Source organism: Chiloscyllium plagiosum, chromosome 16, assembly GCF_004010195.1.
Source record: "Chiloscyllium plagiosum isolate BGI_BamShark_2017 chromosome 16, ASM401019v2, whole genome shotgun sequence".
Taxonomy (NCBI): Eukaryota; Metazoa; Chordata; class Chondrichthyes; order Orectolobiformes; family Hemiscylliidae; genus Chiloscyllium; species Chiloscyllium plagiosum.
Genome location: NC_057725.1, coordinates 50,543,025 through 50,568,819, shown reverse-complemented (window position 1 = coordinate 50,568,819; position 25,795 = coordinate 50,543,025). Strand labels below are relative to the sequence as shown.

Below are 25,795 nucleotides of genomic sequence, written 5' to 3'. Positions count from 1 at the left end.
ATGTGTGTGGGCAGATAGGAGTGGGTTGACCACTCTTTTGTGGCCTAAATCAGAAGAGTGTCAGGAGAGGATATGTCATTCTGGGGCACTCCCTGTGGTTCAGGGGTACCATCCAAAGATATCAGTCTTCCCCTCACCCCATCTCCTTTGCTAAGCCTGGATATCCACACAGTAGCATTCTAGGGCAGCCATCCCCTCCTTGCAATCACAGCTCTATCTAGCAGCAGATTGGCTAGCAGGTTCTGAAGGCAGGACCTCCTCTCACTGAGTGGGAGAAATTCTGCTCAAACAATTCAGTCTGCTCACAGCATCCAAACGTCTTGTGCGATACTTCTTCCAGAGTGTCTGCTATTGGCTGGCCTTCCATCGTAGAATAGTCATCCCCCACACCCTCAAAATGTTGTGCACAACCTCTCTGGTCACCTGTTCACATTTCCTTGAAACAAGATTGAGTTTGTTAGGTAATATAAGCAGCAGTTGTGGTAACACCATGTCAGAATGACTTTTAACTCTCTCAATATATTGTAAACACAGTGTAAATGTTCTCAACATTTTTGGTGTATCAATAGAGATGAAATCATTACTAAATACATTTAAATAGGAAATACAGATTTAACACATTTGCAGCAGTTATTGTCTCGTTTCCCTCTGAATCTTTCATTTTTTCAATCAGACCATCCTCTTCAGGATCATTAGCATGAATGCACTTGGTCATCAGTAGATTTGAGCTTGCTGAATCTTGTATTATACCCTGGGTAAGTTGCACTCAAATATTGGAACACGGTTGGTTACTGATGTCATCAAAACAGCAAAATTGGGTTTTGAGAGCTTTGAAGTTATTCAGACGTGGCTTAGTGTCTTCTGCTGTTTGGAAAATATTCTTCAAACCCTTTTTTTGCTTTTTTCATATTGAATTCTGCACTTGACTTTCAATACCAGTTAGTGAACCAATCAAAAAATTGTTGGACATGGACACATTCCCACCATCATAGTCACTAAAACTCTCCCCCTCTCTCTCTCTCTCACACACACACACAGACATATATACAAGGAAAAATAATTATATGGTGGAAGAAAGTTTGGAAGGCAGTTCAGTGTTCTTAGTCAGGCGCTACTGAGATGATTCTGATGATTCTGACATTGGTCAGCAGATTTCTTCTCAGTCACTTTTCTCCAGATGCTTCAGTTTGCGTGAGATACAAGATGGCTAGTTTGATTATAAAAGGTCTCTGACTAATCAATGAAAAGTCACAGCTTACAACAACTGAATGAAGGATGAACCAGTTTTCTTCAGGTTAACTATGGGTTTTATGCAGTCCATAGACCAATCAACTTATCACCACCCAGCTACATCTATGCAGAGGATCCCTCAGCTCCAGTTTGTCTACAACCACTACAATTACTGCTTGTTCTAACAGCTATTTATGAAATGTTTGCCATAGTGCTATAATTACCTCCACCTCTTTTGTTGAAGACCAGTATTTTATTTGGTAAAGCTGATGATTTAAAGTTGAAGTGAGAGACTTGTAAGGTGAAACATCCCATTTCTAAAGGTATTTCTGTTAGCTGCTTGATGACTTCTGGTAGAACTCATCGTAAAACAGCTTGTTATTGATTTAAAAAGCAGATCTTTCACGAAGTCGAAGTATTTTCCAAATTAGATGTTTGCTGCAGTTGATAATGCATCTTGTGTTGTCGTTATGTCTGATTAACTCATTCAACTTGACAATATTTTTGGATTAGTTTCACTGCAAATTGCATTAAGTCATCACCATTTGTTTCCTCAGATAGGGGAATGTTTTCAATGTACCAAGCAAGTCCAGTGATAAGTGAAATAACTCTACAGAGGCTGGTCTCCTGTTACCAAGTCACATTTCATTTTCAAACCAAAAGTCATTGACACTGATCCAGCTTCCTCAGAGTCAGCTCTCAGTGAACAGGACCTCAGACTGAAACTCCTTTTTTTTTGCAAACAAACCAACAACAAAAAAAACAGTCTCCTCTTCCCTTGAGAGAGCAGAGTCCTTTCCTTCACTCCACACTGAACCATCTCCCTCAGAGGCAGCACTTAAGAGTGAACAGGATGTCCGACACTCCTGTTTTTTTTTGCTCTCAGAGTGAACAATATGTCTGACACAGAAACTCCTTTTTTATCCATCAGCTAAAGCTCCTTGATTGGACCACAGTAACAGCCCCAATTAAGGAACTCATTCTAAGCACTTCACCTGGCTGACCTCATTACAATCACGACAATAAACATTTCTGTAGGCTTTTGCGTTGCTTTTTTAAAAAAATATAAATAATGGTTGCATTTCATATACCAGGGCATAACATCGAGAATAGTTGGACAATGCCAGTTGGTGCATGCAAAAGTTTTTCTCATGCCAAAGACAGAAGCAGCAGTTTTAAAACAGAAACATAGAATACAGGAACAGAAGTAAGCCATTCAGTCTGTTCTGCCAATAATCATGGCTAATCATCCAACTCAGTGCCCTGTTCCTGTTTTCTCCCCATACTGTTGAGCCCTTTATCCCTAAGAACTATATCTAACTTCTTGAATGAAAACATTTAATATTTCTGTACCAGAGAAATCCCCAGCTCACCACTCTCTGGGTGAAGACATTTCTCCTCATTTAATTCTAAATGGCCTATCCCATATCTTGAAACAGTCTCACTTCATGTCAGTCCTGCCATACCAGGGATCTGTTTGGTAAATCTTTGTTACACTCTGCCCATAGTTAGAACATCATTCCAGATGTGGTTTCACCAAGGCTCTAGGTAAATGCAGCAGAAATCCTTGTTGCTTTACTTAATGCTCTCACAATGAAGGCCAACATGCCATTTACCTTGCACACCACTTGCAGCTCATGACTTACTTACTTACTTTCAACAATAGTATACTAAGGACACTCGGGTATCTCTGAATCTTCCCCTTTCCCAATCTGTCACTATTCAGACAATAGTCTGCCTTCCTATTTATGCTATCAAAATGGATAACTTCAATTTACCTACATTATATTTCATCTGTCATACATTTTTTCTCACTCAATTTGTTCATTTCACATTGAAACATGTCTACAACCTCCTTACAGTTCACCCTCCCATCGCTTTATGTCATATTTTGAGATTTTTTTTTAAAGTTCGATTGTTGTTGTCATGTGTACCAAGATACAGTGAAGTGTGCTTGCTCTACAGGCAAATCATAGCATACAAAGTGCATCAGGGTAGCAGAACGGAGTGCAAAATATAGCCATCGAGAAGGTGCAGGGAGCGAAAGCAAGAGTGAGAAGAGAGGTCATGATTAATATTTGAGAGGTCCGTTCAAAAGTCTGATACCCCCAAGGAAGAAGCTGTTCTTGAATCTGTTCACACACGTATTTAAACTTTTATACCTTCTGTTTGACCAAAAACGGTGGCTATAACTGGGGTGGGAGGAGTCTTTGATTATGTTGGTTGCTTTCCCAAAGCAACAGGAAGTATTGATGGAGTCAATGGAGGGAAGCCTGGTTTCCATCATGGACTGGGCTGTGCTCACGACTCTGTGGTTTCTTGCATTATTGAGAAGAGCAGTTGCCATACCACACTGTGATGCATCCACATAACATGGTTTCTACGGTGCATCTATAAAAATTGCTAAGAGTCCTTGCAGACATGCTAAATGACCTTAGCCTCTGAGGAAGTGTTGTTGTGCTTTTTGACCATTACATAGACATGGACATGATCACTGGTCACTGGTCAGACTGTTGATGATCATCACTTCCAAGAACTTGACACTCTCGACCATCTCCAACTCAGCACCACTGATGCAGACCAGGGTGTGCTGTCTACTCCACTTCCTGAAGTCAACGACCAGCTCTTTTGTTGTACGAATGCTGATAGAGAGATTGTTATCTTTATATCATGCTGCTAAGCACTGAATTACATTTAGTTCCCTCAGTTAAATAATTTATTTTGCAAATAGCTGGACCCCACCAGTTACTGCCTGTAACTCAGGAAATGATCCATTTACTCATATTCTGTTGTCTATCTGCCAACCAGTTCTTATCCAGATCAGTACACAAAGCCTCCAATTCCATATGGTTTAATTTTACAATCTCATCTCTTATAAACGGCCTTATTGCAAGCCTTCTGAAAGATCCAAGTAAACCATATCAACTGGCTCCCTCTTACCGACTCAATGAGTTACATCCTTGAAATATTCCTGGAGATTGGTCAAACATGATTTCATAAATGCTTGTTGAATCTGTCCAATCTTGCCACTTTTTAAAAAAATTCCTGCTTTTATATCTTTTATAATAGAATCAAGTGTTTTCCGCACAACCAACATCAGGCTTAGCAGACTATAATCAGTTTCCTCTCTCATTTTTAAAATAATAGGGTTATATTAGCAAACCTCCAATCCAAAAGGACCTGTTCCAAAGTTGAGAGAATCTTGGAAGAGGATTTCATCAATGTATCTACTGTTTCTAGGATCACTTCCTTAAGTACTGTGTGACATAGATTACTGGGCCTTGGGACTTTATCAGATTTTAATCTTATCAATTTCCACAACATCCTTTCCCTATCAAAGGCGGACTTAATATTTTAAAAATATTGTTGCAGACTGGATAATGAAAACATAAAAATTTATATTAGAAGTTAAATGACATGAATCAATTTCAGAATACATTTCAACTTCAGCTGGAAAAGTAGGTGGGAGGAGGACCCCTAGACAGGCAGTCATCAGCACCTAGACAGTGGGCAAGAGGATGATCCTAAGACAGGTAATAAAGATCTAGATGATCAAGATATAGGGAGCACCTTGAAACAAGCAATCAGCCCAGTCCAGTCTCTGGATCCAGACAGATCAACTTTATTTTAAGAAAACCCAAGTGTGATGCCACAGGGAAACAGCTAATTGACTGGTTGGTGAGTATTTTTCTAACTCATCATTCAAGTCTCAATACTTTTAGTAATTGTAACATTTTATTGGTAGAAGATTTAATACAAGTACTAAAAATATAAAGTGCTGAAGAAACTGAGCAAATCTGGCTGCATCTGTGGAGAGAGAAACAGAATTAATACTGTGAGCTCAGTGTGACTCCTCTGAAAGAAATGTTAACACATTTCTCTTTCCACTGATATTGCTTTCCACTGACATTCCTCTGAAAGAAATGTTAACACATTTCTCTTTCCACTGATATTGTGTTGAGCTTCTCCAGAACTTCATTTTTATTTTAGAATTCCAGTATCCATAGCATTTTGCTTTTACTAATTATAATAAGTTAATAATATACCAGAAGGGAGAAGTTATCTGGATGTTTTATTCCATGTGGCAAATCTTAGGATAAGGTCTTCTAATTTGGTCTGTGGTTGGAAATAGGAGGATTTGATTGTGACGGACATAAATGATAGGAGAGGAAAAGCCTTATTTTTTCTTAATTATCCAACAACTTGAAGGCTCTTGCACTTCATTTGGGTCTACGGTTAGATTAGATTAGATTAGATTATCTATAGTGCGGAAATAGACCCTTCGGCCCAACAAGTCCACACTGACCCTCCGAAGAGTAACCCATCCAGACCCATTCACCTACTCTCTACTAATGCACCTATCACTATGGGCAATTTAGCATGGCCAATTCACCTGACCCACACATCTTTGGACTATGGGAGGAAACTGGAGCACCTGGAGGAAACCCACGCAGACACAGGGAGAATGTGCAAACTCCACACAGTCACCTGAGGCTGGAATCGAACCCAGGTCCCTGGTGCTGCAAGGCAGCAGTGCTAACCACTGAGCCACTGTGCCTCCCTCACCGAAGGGGAGTTTCCTCACCTCCCCTCCCCCCACCTTATCCCAGATCCAATCCTCCAACTCAGCACCGCCTTCTTGAATTGTCCTACCTGTCCATCTCCCTTCCCACCTATCTGCTCCATCCTCTGCTCCGACCTATCACCATCACTCTCCACCTTCACCTACCTATTGCATTCTAAGCTACCTTCCCCTCGATCCCAACCCCACCCATTTATCTCTCAGCCCCCACCCTGCTCCCCCTTCCCCTTCCACATTCCACATTCCAGTAGGTTATGCTCGAAACGTCAACTCTCCTGCTCCTCAGATGCTGCCTGACCTGCTGTGCTTTTCCATCGCCGCAATTTTTGACTCTGATCTCCAGTATCTAAACAATAACTATGCCTGTCTTTTCTTCCAGTCTTATTTTCAATAGTTGGGCTATGGACCTCCACTGGATTGATTCAAGGACATGGGCAATTACTGCAGTGGTCTGCCATTATCTTCTGCAGGATGGCTGACCAGAAGACTGCCTCACTCTTAACTGCCTTTCATTAAGCTTACTGGAAGAATTTACAAACTAATAGTCAACCTGTTTAGCCATATTGCAAACATACCTTTCATGGCCAATAAGATCTGACGTGAGATTCAAACCAGCAGCTTCTAACCCAGTTATTTTTATTACTGCATCACAAAATCTACTTAACATTAACTGACAGATATAATGGTTGCATAGGTTTTATGGTGACTTAGCCAATCATAGAACTATTGATCTAAGTGACTTCTTGTAGCTTTCAGACAATGAGGATATTTGAGTTAATTCTAAGCATATCTCACCGCTGTGATGAAATTGATTTCTCTATGGCACTTATAAAGCCAAGCAGTTTTCATTCAGTGCACCAAGCACGTAACTTTTTTGAGCAAAAGCTCAGGGCAAAAACAAACATATATCATAAAGTCACACAGAATAGAAACAGGCCCTTTGGTCCAACCAGTCCATAACGAATTTCATCCCAAACTAAAGTAATCTCACCTGGCCCACATCCCTCCAAACCTTTCCTATTCACGTATCCAGCCAAATGTCTTTTAAATGTTGTAATTGTACCCACATCCACCACTTCCTCCAAATGTTCATTCCACCCTGTGTAAAAAATTAGCCTCTTACCTTATATACTTGAACAATAGTCGAATTTTTTGACAACTGTTTAAGGCTAAATTTATGGGGTTGACTATTACATTGATGCTACTTTTGAGTGGTTGAAATTCATGCCCGTCAAAATTCATACAGCATCATTAGTAGAATCCCAATTGATCTCTAACTGAATAAAGAAGAAAAAAAGCATTACGGTAATTCTGAAAACCTAGAGCAGAACACGATGGTTGGCAGACTGGAAGACTGGCAGTCTGAAAAGCTTCAGTGGAGCACAACAGCCAGCACACTGGCTATCAGCGAAGAACTAGGATCGACTTTTATATGAGGTATATGGAAAATTCCAAAAATTTGCCAAAAATAGGGAGTCGACGTTTACATGAGATCGACTATTACTCGGTATGTCTTTAAAACCTCTCTCCTCTCACTTAACAACATGCCTCCTAGTTTTGAAATCCCCCATCTAGGGAAAAAGACAACTACCATGAACTATATCTATACCCCTCATCATTTTATAAACTTCTACCAGGTCACCTTTCAACCTCCTATACTCTACAGAAAAGAGTCCCAGCCTTTCTTTATAACTCAAACCTTCCATACAAGGCAACATCCTTGTAAATCTCTTGAATACTCTACAGCTTTATAATATCCTTCCTATAACTGATGACCCAGAACTGGACACAATATTCCAGAAGAGACCTTACCAATATCCTGTACAACCTCAACATAACATCCCAACTCCTATAATCAAAGGACTGAGCAATGAAGGCAAGTGTGCTAAATGCCTTTTTAACCATCCTGTCTTTATGTGATTCCTGAAGAAGGGCTAATGCCCGAATCGTCGATTCTCCTGTTCCCTAGATGCTGCCTGACCTGCTGCGCTTTTCCAGCAACACATTTCCATGTCTTTATGTGATGCAAAGTTTAAAGAATTATGTACCTGCACATCTGGGTCATTTTGTTCTACAACACTACCGAAGGCCCTAGCCTTGTTTATTGCACCAAATTGCAATACCTAGCATTTATCCAGATTGAACTCCATCTTCCATTTTTCAGCCCATTGACCCATTTCATCAAGATCCTTTTGTAATCTTAGAAAACCATCTTCATGGTCTCCTACACCACCAATTTTGGTGCCATGCACAACCTTACTAATCATGTCTTCCATATTCTCATCTATATCATTTATATAAATGGCAAATAAAAGAGGACCCAGAACTGATCACTGCGGAACATCACTGGTCACAGGCCTCCAGTCCGAAAACCATTACTCTGTCTCCTGCCGTTAAGCCAATTATGTATCAAACATAATACGACTCTAACTAGTTCTCAATGTCACCTGATAGATGAGGCAGAAATCATCAGAAAATCCTTTGAAAGCATTGGTACGTATAATAGCCCATTTGACTTTCCGGCTCATTGTTATACCTTGACCATGGTATGTAGAGTACAACTAAAGTGAAAAGGTACATGGCAGCTTCTGCTTTTATTAATCGTCATGCATGTATGCTCAAGTCTGCCTCTTAAAAAAAAACTAAAGATTTAACCAGTAATTACAATTTCCAGCATGATGCTCTTACCTTCCAGAATCAATCATGTTTTCAGTGATACTAATCAACGTCCGAGCTGCCTGGCGATTAAGCATTCCAGCACTATACTGCCGCCAGTAACTGGTCTAAATGCAATAACAATTCAGAATAGAGAAGTTGTTATAATAACTGTAGGCCAATAGTCTGATTGAAAAGATAATTATGCAAATAATAATGCTGGGTTTTTTTTTACTGTTAATGGAGAAAAGTGATCACAGAAAGATACTAGACAAAGTAATATATAATTCAAAGATGTAACCTTCTGTGCTTTTAATACACGTATCCTGGCTTCTTCCATCATGTCATCTATCTCACGAAGAGAAGGTTCCCACGGTATGTTCTTCTCACAGTCAGGGCAACGAGCTGTTCTTGTATTTTGTAAAAGATCATCAACATGAACCTGAGAAGTACAGTATATATGGTTTGGTAATGCCTTCATGCAGATTATTTACTTCCTGCACAAAAAAATAAATAGCAGACATTGTTTAAGTTATTTGTTTGAAAATCTTTGCCGTTCCTGAAATATCTCCCAGGCAGGAACTTACACCAGAATTTTATTAAAAATGCTCATCAGGATTCAAACACTGCTAGCAAGTTCCTCATATATTGCCCACCCCTTACTGCCCTTAAGGAAACAATAACTGCATTCTCACATCAGGATATCCAGATAGGGAAGGTGCTTTCAAAAATTCTCTTAAGGTTGTTCAATAGTTTGACCCAATAATCAACTACATATGACCAATTCAGGATGCTCTATGGCATGAACCTGAGAAGTAGAGATACTCATTCCACTCCTAGTTTTAGGTAGGAGTCTTACTGAACCTATTCAGACCCTGCGAGAGTTTCAAAAGCTATCAGAACTAAAGACATATGTTTAATTGACAGTTGAGTTTCATCAGCTACTCTCATGTATGTGACGTCTAGCAAAAAAGTGTACTCTAAGTCAAGAGAAATGTTTTACCATTATAGTCTATGTCTTCCTAACAACCCAACATTTTCTAAGCCATAATTCCATTATATTACTCAGAAGGAACAATCACATGATGAATTACTGTCCAGTCCTCATCAGCTGGTATTTGATGTGGTCACTATTTCCTCATTAATACTTTGTCTCTTAAATAACAATATTCAGGTATTGATTCTGATTACGTTGTTTGGTACACTTTTCTCAATTCAGAATATGTTTCTTGAATTTCTAATAAACAACATGGATTAAACACGTCTGCCTCATTCTCTTTGCTCTAATACTCTGTATACTCTGATACTCATAGGCTCTTCTTCTTCCTATCTAGTTCTATGAGCCTGAGATCTAATCACAACCCAGTCAGGAAATAAGCCATCTTAGCTTTCTTTATTTCTACTGATTGTGCCACCATTCTCAGTGATGCCAAAATTTTGTGAACTAGCCAGGTTATTTCCACAAGATAAACCAATTTTTTTAATAGAGATTTGTTGTACAGCTCCAAGTAAAATTTCTCCATTTACTAAGTCACTTCCAACTAACATTTTCTCTTTCATTAACCCCTCTCAAAATAAATGGTATCACCAGCCAGCACCAGTTATTGACCTGTTCCAGTATCCCTCAATAACTTTATTGGTTTGCCTCCTCAATTTAAAGAATAACGAAATAACTCTCCTTTTGAAATACAACATTCACAACTTTCAGTGGTCTGATTCTTTTATCAATAGTCAAGGAAAACAATGTGCAGCTGTCCTGAGTCATCCCTTCCTTTATCGCAGACTCTAAATAAACATGTTGCCTTAGTATTACAGTTTAACTATCCATTCCCTTTTTCATGCAAACTTTCTCAGGATTCCTTAGAAACTCCTACTATTACAATCAGTCTCCTAATTAACTTATAGCAGGCAGTTTTAGCATGTGCAGTCTAATCATAACAGAAACATGTTATTTTCTTTATACCAAATTGTGATTCTAGATTATCTCCGTTATTACTTTGGCATCCTTCTGTTTGGACCCTAAAGCTAATTCCTCTTCCATTCACCGATTTTCTAATCCTTCATTTTCCTTGTGGGTACCCATATGACCATCACCACACCTGTAACTATCTCTAAGGTATCATGCTGCAGCGTACAGGACATTGGCAAAGCCACTTTTAAAATACTGCAAACATTTTTGGTTGTCGTTCTATAGGAAGAATGTTGCTAAACTTGAGAGGGTGCAGAAAAGAGTTACAATAATGTTGCGGCTCAACTGCAGGACGCGCGCTCGCCTCGCTGTCACATGGTTTAGATTAGATTAGATTACAGTGTGGAAACAGGCCCTCGGGTCTCTGGCGCTGTGAGGCAGCAGTGCTAACCACTGTGCCACCGTGCCGCCCACCATCTTTGGTGAAAACTACACCTGGTTGGAGTATCCATATTTCTGAAAGTATATACAGTCGGTTCTGATATAACACGATAGTTCCATTCTTGTGCGATCTCGCATTATAAGTTAATCACTCAATAGCTACGCCATGTAAATTAATGGGACCAAAATCACATTATAGCCAATGCAGGTGAGGAAAGTTTGTATTCTACAAAAAACAGTCTAAATTCTTCAACCACGTTAAAGCCAATTTGCATTGAACAAATACATGTTATAACAGAACTGACTGTACTTGCACCGGTCAAAGTGCCTAATTTCAGAACAATGGAGTGAGCATCAAAAAACTGAGATGAGAAATTTCTTCACTCAAGAGGTTGGAATTTTTGAAATTCTTTAGCTTAGAGGGCTGTGAATGCTCCAGCATCCCACATCTATCTAAGGTTGGAACAGACAGCATTTTGGTCTCCAATGGAATGAAGAGATAAAGTGAATACATGGGAAAGTGACAGCGAAATCCAGGATCAGCAATGATCACATTAAACTACAGATTTAGCCCTCATAGCTGCAAAGAGATAGTGAGGACTGCAGATACTGGAAAGTCAGAGTTGATAAAGTGTGGAGGTGGAAAAAGCACAGAGGCCGCTCCTCTGATGCTGCTTGATGTACTGTGCTTTTTCCAGCTCTATTAGTTACATGCCTTACTGTTCCTACTTTTGTATTTGTGTCAAAATTTAAAATTGATGAAGGATGCAGCTATTGGTGTATAAACTCCTACTAGGTTTAAGATGCATCCCAATTCCATAAAAGCAGTAGTGTAAGTTCTGATACCCAGTGATGATGAGTGAAATAAAGCACTATGGTTAAAATACATAAAGCAAAACAAAATATACTTATGCCAAGGATATCTGAAATAGAAAAGAAATTATATTTTCATTGAGAAAAACTGCTGTATAGATTTAGTAATCTTTATGAGATTTCAATGACAATGTGCAATCACTGAAAGCAGTAGCTGGATCAACAATCTGAACATTTTTCAAGTTATTCAAGATATATGATTAAGGGATTGCTCACATTTCTTTGGTGACTCTTGTAAGGGTCTTCAATTTGCACTAATTTTTCTGCCATTACCCAGTTTGCATCTGCAAGGAATCTATCCATTTTCAGCAATGAAAAGGTGTTGGCCTCACTTTCTCTGATACGTTGAAGTGCACTATACATAGCCATCCGTTTAGGGGCTGGAATATCACTAAGGCCTTGAAAAGACATTTAATTTTAAAAATATTAAATCTTACATCGATATATAAATTCTTACAGCATAGAAAACCATTTGGTTTACCACAGTTGTACTAACTCTTTGAAAGTGTTGTTCAAATTTAACCTACATGCCAGTTTTATCTTAATAACTGCAATTAATCCTCTGCAAGTTTATGAACAACAGCATTTTAAAAAATTATTACTAATTCTGGTTCTAACATTTTTTTTTCCAGATTCAGATCCTAAGGTGGGGAGAAATTCCTTCACTCAGAAGTGATGAGCCTGTGGAATTCTCTGCCACAGAAAACAGTTCAGGCCAAAACACTGAATGTTTTCAGAAAGGGGTAAGGGGATCTAAGGGTATTTGGAGAAAGTGGAAAAACAGTATCAAGTGGGATGATAAACCACGTTAACTTTGAATGGCAAAGCTTGCTTGAAGGGCTGAATGATCTACTCCAGCTCTTAATTTCTATTTTTCTCTTTTTGTTTCTCTTGAACAACACAAAGAAATTTCTCCTCAAATCCCTTTGAATTTTATGATCCTTGGTTAGCAACCCAACTACCAGAGGAAAGCCTTTTATTCCAGACCTGCATTATCAAAATTGAATATCATTCTGAATGTTTCTTTGGTTTCTCTGAAACGTTCACTGCTGCAAAGATATACCTTCTTCAGTCTATACAGATAACTAATACTGCTGAACCTAGCTACCTATTAAATTCATTTGTACCACTTCAAACACCTTGACATTCTTCCTAAAGTGTAGCTGTCACACCTCACTGATTAGTGTGGTAGAAATCAAGTCCTGTTATTCCTAGACACATATAAGTCAAAAATTTCAAAACAACCACAGAATTCTCCAATTTACCTATCTTTCATACCCAAGTTAACAGAAATCATGGACCAGGTTTCTGTACTTAGCAAGGATCACTACTTATTACAAAGAATTAACTCAAGCTACAGGTAAGCTTGAGTTACACAAAAAAAAAGAGCCTCTGCTTATGGAACCAACTCCACGGCAATGTTGGTGTAATCAGAAACTTTATAAAATCTTGAAAAAGGTTGCCGAGTTCGGCAACTTGTACTTCCTGAATAGAGGCATCACAGGTAGACAGGGTAGTGAATAGGAAATTACATTCTTGCCTTCATCAGAGAAAGTACTGACTACAAGAGTTGGGATGTCATGTTATGGCTGTACAAGACATTGGTAAGACAGCATTTGGGGTACTGCATACAATTCTGCTGCTGGAAAGATGTCATTAAGCTGGAAAAGGTACAAAAAAGATTTACAAGGATGTTACCAAGACTGGAAGGAGAGGTTAGATATGCTGGGACATTTTCCCTGGAGCTGAGGGGTGACCTTACAGAGGTTTATAAAACCATGAGGGGCATAGATAAGGTGAACTGCCAAGGGCGGCACGGTGCCTCACAGCGCCAGAGACCTGGGTTCAATTCCCGCCTCAGGCAACTGTCTGTGTGGAGTTTTCACGTTCTCCCCATGTCTGCGTGGGCTTCCTCCAGGTGCTCCGGTTTTCTCCCACAGTCCAAAAATGTGCAGGGTAGGTGAATTGGCCATGTTAAATTGCCCATAGTGTTAAGTGAAAGGGTAAATGTAGAGGAATGGGTCTGGGTGGGTTGCTCTTCGGAGGGTCGGTGTGGACTTGATGGGCCGAAAGGCCTGTTTCCACATTGTAGGTAATCTTGGGGCGGCACGGTGGCTCAGTGGTTAGCACAGCACCAGGGTCCCAGGTTCGATTCCAGCCTTAGGCGACTGTCTGTGTGGAGTTTGCACATTCTCCCCTTATCTGCATGGGTTTTCTCCGGGAACTCCGGTTTCCTCCCAGAGTCCAAAGTTGTGCAGGTCAGGTGAATTTGCCATGCTAAATTGCCCAAAGTGTTAGGTGCATTAGTCAGAGGGAAATAGGACTGGGTGGGTTACTCTTCAGGGGGTCGGTGTGGACTTGTTGGGCCCTAGGGCCTGTTTCCACACTGTAGGGAATCTATCTATCTATCTTTTGCCCAGGGTAGGAGAGTTCAAACTAGAAAGCACAGGTTCAAAGTGAGACGGGAAAAATTTAAAAGAGACCTTAGGGGCAACTTTTTTCACACAAAGGGTGCTGCATATATGGAACAAGCTGCCCAAGGAAGTGGTAGAGTCATGGATAAGAAAGGTTTAGCGGGGTATGGACCAAATGCTGGTAAATGGCACTAATTGAGTTTAGGAAACCTGGCTGGCATGGACAAGTTGGGCCGAAAGGTCAGTTTCTGTGCTGTTCAAATCTATGACACTACAGTAAGCTGTGCAGGGAGGGGGAGGTCCATGTAGATGTAAACTATACGTAGAAAGAGGAAAGGAGGTTCTTCTGAGGGAATATGAGCAGCTAAAGCAAAAGCAGAATCAAAAACATAATAATCTCTGATGTACTGAGCCACAAGCTAACTGGCACAGGGTCAACAAGATTAAAGAGAAGTTCTAGGGAAGGAGGAAGCTGTTCTGATAGAATGGGCTCCACCTGTGATGGGTTGGGACCAGAGTCCTGGGAAATTGCATAACTAGAGCTGTGGAAAGGGCTTTAAAATAAATAGTGGATTCAGTTGCATGGAAAATTATGGAAAAAGTTAAAAGGTGGATTAGGCTGAGCAGAGGTTATTAAAGTTTCCAGGACAAGTAATACGACAGAGTGCATGGGGAAAGCTCAGGAATCTAACTTCAGGCACAACAGAAAAGGGGACAACTAGGAGAAGGACGGCAGTCAATGCAGGACAAAGGGTACTACATTTAAATGCATGCACTACATAAAACAAGGAAAATGAGCTTGTAGCGCAGATTGAAATGGATACAACGTTGCGGGTATTACCAGAGACATGGCTGTAAGGGGATCAGGACAGGGACCAGAATATCCAAGGACACATGTCCGAACAAAAGGACAGGCAAATAGAATGGGGCAGGGCTGGGGATATGGGGGAACGGTGGTGTTGTTGCCTTGCTAGTAATAAATTAAATTAAATCTATAGCAAGAAGTGATATAGATTTGGAAGGCATGGAATCTGTGTGGGTAGAGCTAAGGAACCACAGAAGGTTAAAAACATTGAGAATTATGTATAGACCTCCTAGCAGTAGTAAGAATGACGGGCAGAAAATAAATCACAAGATAGATAAGGCATGTACCAAAGAGATTATTGCAATAATCATGGGGCACTTGAAAAGCAGGTGGACTGGGAAAATCAGTTGGTAGCAGATCCCAAAAGAAATTTGTTGAATGTCTTTGAGATGGTTTTTTGGGGCAGTGGTTTTCAGTGGGTGGTAGGACCTACTAGGAAAAGGAAATTCTAGATTTGGTGACACATAATCAGGCAGATTTGATTAGGGAACTTAAGGTGAAGGAATCCTGAGTGGGCAGTGACTATATGATAAAATTCATCCTGCAGTTTGAAAGGGAGGACCTCGAATCAGATGGAGGAGCATTACAACTGAGTAAAAGTAGTGACAAAGATATGCAGGAGGAGCTGGCCACTGTTGATTGGAAGGGGAGCCTAGCTGGGAAGGTGGTGGAGCAGCAATGGCAGGTGTTTCTAGAGGGTAATTCGGGAGGCACTGAAATTAATCCCAAGAAAGAAGAAACAAACTAAGGAGACAATATTGCAACCATGGGCTGACGGGGGAAGTCAGGGACAGCATAAAAGCAAAAGTTAAAGCATAAAATGTGGTGACAATTAGTGGGAAGCCAAAGGATTAGAAAGCCTCTAAAATCCAGCAGATGACAACTAGAAAAGCAATAATGGGCCAGAAGATGAAATACGAGTGCAAGCTTGTTCTTAACATAAAAGAAGACTGCAAGAGAATTTCTAAACATATAGAAAAGGTAAGAGAGAGGCAAGAATGGAAAATGGACAACTCGAAAATCAGCCTGGAGAGGTTGTAATGGGGAGAGTGGCAGAGGAATTTAATAAGTACTTCACAACACTCTTCACAGTAGAAGACACCAATAGCACAACAGAACTTCAAGAGACTCAGGAGGGAAGAGATGAGCGTAGCAACTACCACTAAGGAGGTGTTGGGGAAGCTGAAGGTCTGAAAGGACAAGGACAAGACGGACTACATCCCAGAGTTCTGAACAAGATAGTTGAGGAGACTGTGAAGGCATTGGTAGTGATCTTTCAGGAATCACTGCAGTCAGGAAGGGTCATTGAGGACTGGAACACAGCTAATGTAACACTTGTGTTTAAGAAGAAAGGGAGGCAGAAGACATGAAATTATAGACCAATTAACTTGGCCTTATACATAGTACTGCAGAAATTCACCAAAGATCCTTTGCTAGCCTCTTCCAAACCCAAAACCACTTCTATCCAGAAGGAAAAGGTTAGAAGATACATGTGAACACCACCACCTTCCAGTTTCCCTCAAAGTCACTCACCATCCTGACTTAGAAATATATCACTGTTCTTTCACTGTTGCTGGGTCCAAATCTTGGAATTCCCTCTGAGGGCAATGTTGATCAAGCTACAGCACGTAGACTGCAGTGGGTCAAAAAGGTAGCTCACTATCAACTTCTCTTTGGATTTCCAGAAGCCCTTTGACAAGCTGCCACACAAGAGACTGCTAAATAAGAGCCCATTGTGTTAGTAGCATGGATAGAGGATTGGCTGATTGGCAGAAGGCAGAGAATGGAGATAAAGGGGTCTTTTTCAGAAATAAAGCCAGTGTCTAGTGTAGTTTCACAGGATCAATGTTGGGACCACAACTATTCACATCATAACATTAACAAACTGGACGAAGGAACTGAGAGCATCATTGTTAAGTTTTCAGATGACACCAAAATAGGTGCAGGAACAGATAATGTTGAGCAAGTGGGTGGCTGCAAAATTCTAGAATCGCTACAGTGCAAATAAAAGCATTTGGCTCATCAAGTCTACACTGACCCTAAAAAGAACATCCCACCCTATTCTGGTAACCCCACATTTATTGTAGCTAAGCCCGCAGCCTGCACAACCTTGGACACAATGGGACAATTCAGCATGACCAATCCATCTAGCCTGTGTATCTTTGGATTGTGGGAGAAAACTATCACATCCTGAGGAAACCCATGCAGACTGAGGGAGAACATGCAAACTCCACACAAACAGTCACCCAAGGCTGAAATTGAACCCAGGTCCCTGGCAGTATAAGCCACTGTGCCATCCTGAAGAACTTGGACAGATTAGGAATATCTTCCTGCCATAGGAAGGATGTTGTGAAATTTGAAAAGGTTCAAACAACATTTACAAGTATGTTACTTGGGGATTGGAGGGTTTGAGCTATAGGGGGAGGCTGAATAGCCTGGGATTATTATCCCTGGAGCATCAGAGGCTGATGGGTTACCTTATAGAGGTTTATAAAATCATGAGGGGCATAGATAGGGTGAATAGACAAGGTCTTTTCCCTGGGGTGGGACAGTCCAAAACTAAAGGGCATAAGTTGAGGGTAAGAGGGGCAAAATTTAAAAGGGACCTGAGGGGCAACCTTTTCATGCAGAATGGAATGAGCTGCCAGAGATGTGGTGGAGGCTGATACAATTACAACATTTAAAAGGCATCAGGATGGGTATATAATAGGAAGGCTTTAGAGGGGTATGGGCCAAATGCTGTCAAATGGGACTAGATTTATTTACGATATCTGGTTGGCATGAATGAGGTGGACCGAAGGGTCTGTTTCCGTGCTGTACAACTCTGACTCTAGTAGCAGATGGAATACAGTGTGGTAAAGTGTGAGGTTATGCAGTTTGGTAGGAAAAATAGAGAGAGAGAGACTATTTTCTAAATGGGGAAAACTTCAGAAATCTGAAGCAGAAATGGACTTGAGTGCTACTTCAGGTTAATATGCAGGTTCAGTTGATGATTAGGAAGACAAATGCAATGTTATCATTAATTTCAAGAGAGCTAGAGTACAAGATCAGTGATGTGCTGCTGAGGCTGTATGAGACCTGTGAGATCGTATTTGGAAAACGGTGAGTAACGTTTGGCCCCATATCTAAAGAAGGACGTGCTGGCACTGGAGGGGATCCAGAGGAGGTTTACAAGTATAATCCCAGGATGATGGGCTTGTCATGTGTGGAATGGTTGAGGACTCTGTGTCTGTGCTCAATGGAGTTTAGAAGGATGAGGGGGGGCTCTCAATGAAATTAATGAATACTGAAAGCCCTGGAAAGAGTCAATGTGAAGATGATGTTTGTACCATTAGGAGTGACCATTACCGGAGGGCACAACCTCACAGTGAAAGATTGAGTTTAGAAATGAACTAGAGCAGGAATGTTTTTCAGCCAGAGGGTAGTGAATCTCTGGAACTCACCAACACAGATGACTGTGAAGGCAAAGTCATTGAGTATATTTAAGATAGATATTGATTCCTTCTAGATTAAGAAATGGACCAAGAGTTACAAGGAGAAGACAGGAGAATGGGCTGATAAACGTATTAGCGAAAATCGAATGGCAGACTCAATGGGCCGAATATCCTAATTCTGCTGCTATATCTAAGGTCTTACCAGCTGTCTCTTGATGTATCTACGTACAGTTAAATTTTTAAAACTTATCTATTAGTTTTTAGTGATTCTGCATGTGGATCTCTAAACCCCTCCTTTATCCCTTAGCTCCATTTAAAACATACTCCAAATTATCTTCCCAACAATGAACTCCCTTTGCTAGTTTTACTCACTAATATAACCTTTAGGTGCAAAGTGTTGAGAACTCACACTTCCCCAACAATAAACTTCCTCTGCTACACTTTTACTCAATTCTTCCTCCAATCTACCTGCAAAAAGCATCATCCTAATCATTGAGCTCATGTCCCTGGAATGGACCTGAACCCAGGACTTTTTGATTTGGAGGTTGAAACGTTAACATTGAGTAAGACTGAAGTTTTTAAAGGGAACTTATTTTTTTTAATAGATACCTCAGCAAAATATCAGAAATATTAATACATGAAGATTGAAAGAATACATAAGAGAGAATTTTACTGTTTCTATACTCGATGGATCTCTAAATGGCTCCCTTTCCTACTCAGCTCTATGTAAAACATACTCTGATCTGTATGTAAATCAGCTCGCTGAGCTGGAAGGTTTGTTTTCAGATGTTTCGTCACCATGACTAGGTGACATCATCAGTGAGTCTCTCCAGTGAAGCGCTGTGGTATGTTCCACCTCTCTATTTATAGTTCTTGGTTTATTAAGGTAGGTGATGTCATTTCTGGTTCTTTTTTTCAAGAGAAGATAGATGTGATCTAAGTTGATGTGTTTATTGATGGAGTTCTGGTTAGAATGCCACACCTCTAAGAATTCTCATGCATGTCTTTGTTTTGCCTGATACTACATGGGACAAACAAGCAGGAAATTTGCCACCAGGATACATGAACACTAACTCACTACCAAAAGACACGACCCACTATCACTAGTTTCCGTACATACAAACAAAGAACACCACGATGACTGGAATAATACACACATTCTAGGACAGGCGAAACAAAGACATGCACGAGAAATCGTCGCGGCATGGCATTCTAACGAGAACTCCATCAATAAAGACGTCAACTTAAATTCCATCTACCTTCCCTTGTAAAAAAGAACCAGAAATGATATCACCTACCTTAAGAAACCAAGACCTATAAATAGAGAAGCGGGACACACCACCAGCACTTAACGAGAGACTCTCACTGCTGATGTTACCTAGGCACGGTGACGAAACATCTGAAAACAAACCTTCCAGCTCATCGAGCCAACTTGCATACTTATCATTAACCTGAGCTACAAATCTGCTCAAAAATCGCTAAAACTCTGATTAACTTTCTTAGGCACAAAAAATAAGAACTCTCATGTTCCAATAATGAACTCCCTCTGCTACAATTTTACTCACTCAATCTCCCAACTCTTCCTCCAGTCTACCTGCAATTAAATGTCAGCCTGAACATTGAGCTCATGTCTCTAGAGTACGACCCAGGGCCATTTGGTTTAGAATCTAATTTTGCAGGGAGAAAAAGTGAGGACTGCAGATGCTGGAGATCAGAGCTGAAAAATGTGTTGCTGTAAAAGTGCAGCAGGTCAGGCAGCATCCAAGGAGCAGAAGAATGGACGTTTCGGGCAAAAGCCCTTCTTCAGGAATCTAATTTTGCAGCAGACCAAACTTAGCAACTCTCCCATTTAGCTTTACTTTTGTGATCAATACTCACAGTGAAAATTTAAAATAAATAAAAAACCACCTATAAAGAAATAAGGTGTGTTAAAACTCATAAAAATTATTTAAATTGTGAGAGCAAAAACAGAGCTGAACAGGATTGGGTTATTCCAGGTTCATACATCAAAGGTGCCTTGCTATTTAGATTAACAAGCTATTATTTATTATATAGTATTAAAGCCAACAGATGTTTGTTTACCCAAGGTATTGACGATCCATCCCATTGTGGTACCATTGATTAGGAGTGACAGTACCACTGTCCCTGATACATGCAGTAGTATCTGAAAATTGAAATTAAACTAATCAAATTCAATATTTGTTAACTTTGTCATCCTGAGGGACCAGCCCTTAAATAAACTTGGTGTGAACAAATCAGAAGTAAGAACAAGGAGGAACAGCAGGAAAAGGATTAACCACGATGATCCCAAGCTTTTAAAGCTTTCAAAGAGCAGCTCATCACAGAGCACTTCACTTAAAACATCCCATCCATCCCCAGTATACTAGTAGTCCCATATTCCTTACTACCATCCCGACAGCTACAATCGGATTTGTTCCTCCAGCCACTTGTACATAATGTCGTTAAGTACCAACATAAAACGATAAACAATAAACAGACGTCTCTATACAGTAGTTAACAGAAATACTGAACATCAACCCTTTGTAATATTTTCACTTGACTTGCCTAGAGCTCCCACAATGTGTTTCCTTTGTGGTTACATCAGAAGAAGGCTGCTGCTGCACTTCTGCAGAAGGCCCTTCAGATAAGACCATAAGACAGAGTAGAAGTAAGCCATTCAGCTCAAGTCTGCACCATATCAACTTGTGATCCTGAGTCTGCTCTGCCATTCAATGATAACATGACTGATTTAGTCATTGATAATCCTCAACTCAACTTTCCTACCTTATCCCAATAACTTTCAATTTCCTTACTAATTAAAAATCTGTGAATCTCAGCCTTGAATATATTAATGAACCAGCCTCAACGATCACCTAAAGTAAAGCCACACCAGAGTTTGACAACCCTGCAAGAAAAATAATCCTCATCTTTGCCTTAAGTGCGTGACCTCTTGCTCTGAGGTTATGCCCTCTGGTCCAGACTCTCCCACAAAGGGAAACAAGCTCTCTGCATCTACCCAGTCTAACTTGCTTGGTATCTTCTGTTTCAGTAAGGAGGTCTTTCACTCTCCTAAGCTTCAATGATTAAAAGCCCAACTTACACAACCTTGTCTCTTAAGAAAACCCCTTCATACTCAGAATCAACTTGGTAAATCTTTTCTCATCTTTTCTGATGCCAAAACTTCTTTACTTAGATAGGGGGAGTATGTCAATATGGCCATCCAACCTGCCAGATTACCACCAAGAAAATGAAAACTAAACGTATATCCCAAACAATTACAGGTCAACTACTTACTTTCTGCTCCCACCGGTACTGTGCCTGGTAACTTCAAATTTCCTTTTCAAAAGAACACTGTTAAATTCTGAATGGAATTGTTTAGCATGAGAGGAGAACAGAGGAGTGTATGTATGTGTATATGTGTTTATATGTGTACAGGGTTGACCCAAATATGAAATCCATCCCTTCACATATCCGAGAGCAAATAAGAGGCACGCACTCAACAACCTCAATGTTTTCATGGAACTCAGTGCAGGTATTTGCTACATTCTCCTTACAGCAACATAGCTTTAAATGATGGTTAACAGTGATTTGCAGTACTCATTTTCCAAATACAGTTAAAGTGGCTGAGGGGAGGGGAGTGGCTATACTTCTGGGTTGGGGGCTGGAACTAAAGCAGCTAAGAGGAGGGAGAGTTGTTGCGGCTGAGGGCAGACTGGAGATAATGCAGCTAACGAGAAAGGGTCAGTAAAACAACAGTGGAGCAGTGTCTAAGACGGAAAGACAAATTTCTCAGTAGCTTATTTTGTCCTTGGGTAGTGGCTGGCAAGAGAGAATGAGAGAGTGCTGGATGCTTTAGTTTTGATTGGATAGTCTCCATGACTGATTTTGTTAACCATGGGTTGTTCATTCTTCACATCAAGCCATTTTTAAATGGAACAAATTTTTTGCAGAGTGTTATGAAATGTCTGCCATTAATCACCCACTAGCCTATTCATTAATCCATTTTTCCAGCCCATTTTAGACAATTTTCCTTCATACTTCATCAAGTGGAAGGCATGGTTTGAGACATAAATCATAAAATCAGATTCCCTACAATGTGGAAAGAGGCCATTTGGCTCATTGCTTTTTGCACCAATCCGCTGAACAGCATCCCACCCAGACCCAGACCCCTACCCCCATACTTACCATGGTCAATCCACCTACCCTGCACATTCCTAGACACTACGGGGCAATTTAACGTGGACAGACCACGTAACCTAGTCATTTCTGACTATGGAAGGAAACTGTAGCACCAAGAGGAAACCAACCCAGACACAAGAACATGCAAACTCTACACAGGCAGTTACCGAAGGCTGGAATCAAACCAAGTCCTTGGCATTATGAAGCAGCAGTGCTAACCCACTGAGTTAAAGTGCTGCAGCAGTTGCTCACACTCAAACTGAATTTGAAATTCTATCACATTGAGTCCATATCACCAGAGGATCCTTAACTACAAGATGTCTTCTTAATCTTACCTATTATTAGATCTAAACTAACCAGTTCCAGGTCGATATTTCTCTGAGAAACAATCACTGATGCACTCTATAAATTAGTCTTCCTTGTCAATCTGATTTTTCCAGTCAATACATAGATAAAAATAACACATCAATTGTAGGTCTGTCATTACTCACCTCTATTCTTTCCTACTTAGTATTTTATCTTATGATAAGGCAATTCTTTAGTGGTATATAAACAGCTTCCACCAGTGACTTTGTTCCATTGCTATTCCTGATTTCCTCCCAAATTGATTGCACAGCACAATCCATTGCAACTATCACACAACTCACAACACCACTGATACTTTCCTCTATTAACAAAGCTAACCCATCTCCTTTCACATTTTACCTATTCCTTTAGGTACATTGAATATCCTTGAATATTAAGTTCCCAGTCTTGGTCACCCAGTTACCATGTCTCTTTAATAGCTGTCAAGTCATATTAAATTATCTCAATTTTCTCTGCCAAGAATTCTTGTGTCTAACTAATTTGGTGCATTTATTAATAAGGTGAGTTGCAGTGTTGGTAAGAAGTTTAACAAGGTATACTTCCCCTAACTTGTCAACTTCTGCTGAGTGGCAAGAAACTATAACAAGACCTGTGTGTCATGGCAGAACAGCTGCTGCAGGTTGGCATGCAGGTGAAGCAGGCAGTGAGAAAAACTAATAGCATGCTGGCCTTCATAGCGAGAGGATTTGAGTATTGGACGAAAGATGTCTTGCTGCAGTTGTACAGTGCCTCGACGAGGCCACACCTGGAGTATTGTGTGCACTTTTGGTCTCCTAGTCTGAGGAAGAACATTCTTGCTATTGTGAGAGCCCACCGAAGATTCACCAGACTGATTCCCTATTGGACTATTGGAACCTTATTTTCTGTACTTTTAATTGTGGACTGAAATGTGAAATTAACTGTTTTAAAACTAAGGATTTCTTGTAGATTATTAGATCATGTTCAACAAATCTTCTGGAACATTTTGAGGATGTGACCAGTAGAGTGGACAAGGTTGAATCAGTAGATGTTGTGTATTTGGACTTTCAAAAAGGCTTTTGACAAGGTTGGTCAAAAGGTTAGTCAGGAAAGTTCAAGCTTATGGTATTGGAGGCAACATATTGACATGGATATAGAACTGGTTGGCAAACAGAAAGCAGAGAGTTAGAATAAATGAATCCTTTTCAGAGTGGTAGGCAGTGATGACTGAGGTTATGTAGGGTTCAGTGCTGGGACCTCAGCTGTTCACAATTTCAATTAACGATTTGGGCAAAGGAATTGAATGCAATATCTCCAAATTTGCAGATGACACTAAGCTGTGAGGAGGCTGCTAAGGGGCTGCAGGGTGACTTGGACAGACTGGCGGAGTGGGCAAATACTTGGTAAATGCAATATATTGTGGACAAATGTAAGGTTATCCACTTTGGTCTCAAAAACAGGAAGGCAGATTATTATTTGAATGGTGACAATTTAGAAAAAGATGAGGTGAAACAAGACTTGGGTATCATGGTGGAATAATTGCTGCAGCTGAAAATGTGTTGATGAAAAAGCGCAGCAGGTCAGGCAGCATCCAAGGAACAGGAGAATCGACGTTTCGGGCATAAGCCCTTCTTCTCCTGAAGAAGGGCTTATGCCCGAAACGTCGATTCTCCTGTTCCTTGGATGCTGCCTGACCTGCTGCGCTTTTCCAGCAACACATTTTCAGCTCTGATCTCCAGCATCTGCAGCCCTCACTTTCTCCTCGAAGAATAGTTGCTGCAGGCTGATATGCAGGTTCAGCAGGCAGTGAGGAAAACTAATAGCATGCTGGCCTTCACAGCGAGACGATTTGAAAATTGGAGGAAGAATGTCTTGCTGCAGTTATACACCGCCTAGATAAGGCCACATCTGGAGTATTGTGTGCACGTTTGGTCTCCTAGTCTGAGGAAGGACATTCTTGCTATTATGCAAATCCAGCGAAGATTCGCCAGACTGATTCCCGGGACGGCAGGAATGACATACAAGGAAAGACTGGATCGATTGGGCTTGTATTCACTGGAATTTAGAAAAATGAGGGGGGATCTCATACAAGCATATTTAGATGCAGGAAGAATGCTCCCAATGCTGGGGAAGTCCAGAACTAGAGGTCGCAGTCTAAGAATAAGGAATAAGCCATTAGGACTGAAATGAGGAAGAATTTCCTCACTCAAGAGTTGTGAACCTGTGGAATTCTCTCCCACAGGAAGTGAGGCCAATTCATTAGCTACATTCAAGAGAGAGCTGGACGTTGTCCTTGGGGCTAAAGGAATCTAGGGGCATGGGGAAAGGAAATGGAATACTGGGATTACATGGTCAGCCATGATCATATTGAATGATGGCGCAGGCTTGAAGGGCCAACTGACGTACTACTGTACCAATCTTCCAAGTTTCTATGCTTCTAAGCTTTTGAAAGCAAGTAACCTGACATTTAGTATACAAAATACTTACACAGTTGCTGGTTCCAGCATGTGCTGAAGTGTAATAACACAAGAGTTGCAGCCCGTAAGTTGCGTACAATGGATCTTTGGTTGGCAACAAGTAGATGATTGCTGTGTAAACTAGTCAGCAGTTACTGATGAGAAAGGCCTTTTGTCAACCAATAATCACGATTGGTTCAGAGATCGCTTTACATCTTGGGGTCGTGAACAGGTTAGTGAAAAATCATCAGATACCCACCAGCCCAGCAGCTGTGACTGTGCTCTGCAGTAAAATTGACTTTAGAGTGAATAAAAGCAGCTTATTTTTCTTTCAGCAGCTGCTATAAAATATGAATTGTAATGAAAGTCTTTTTGAAATGTGCAGACTGGTGAAAGCATCCAGAGGAGCAAGATCAAGAAGCAGTATTTTGAT

The 25,795-nt window shown here is 40.5% G+C and overlaps 1 protein-coding gene across 1 annotated transcript in view; it reads right to left on the bottom strand.

Moving 5' to 3' along the window:
* LOC122558097 (sodium/hydrogen exchanger 10-like) overlaps positions 1–25,795 on the bottom strand; it is a 373,845-nt gene that overhangs the window by 258,786 nt on the left and 89,264 nt on the right. Inside the window, exons 10-13 of the mRNA XM_043706417.1 lie at positions 20,486–20,567; positions 11,907–12,088; positions 8,769–8,909; positions 8,501–8,595 (exon numbers count right to left, since the gene is read on the bottom strand). Coding sequence (XP_043562352.1) covers positions 8,501–8,595; positions 8,769–8,909; positions 11,907–12,088; positions 20,486–20,567 — 500 coding nt within the window. The remainder of the gene's footprint in view (positions 1–8,500; positions 8,596–8,768; positions 8,910–11,906; positions 12,089–20,485; positions 20,568–25,795) is intronic.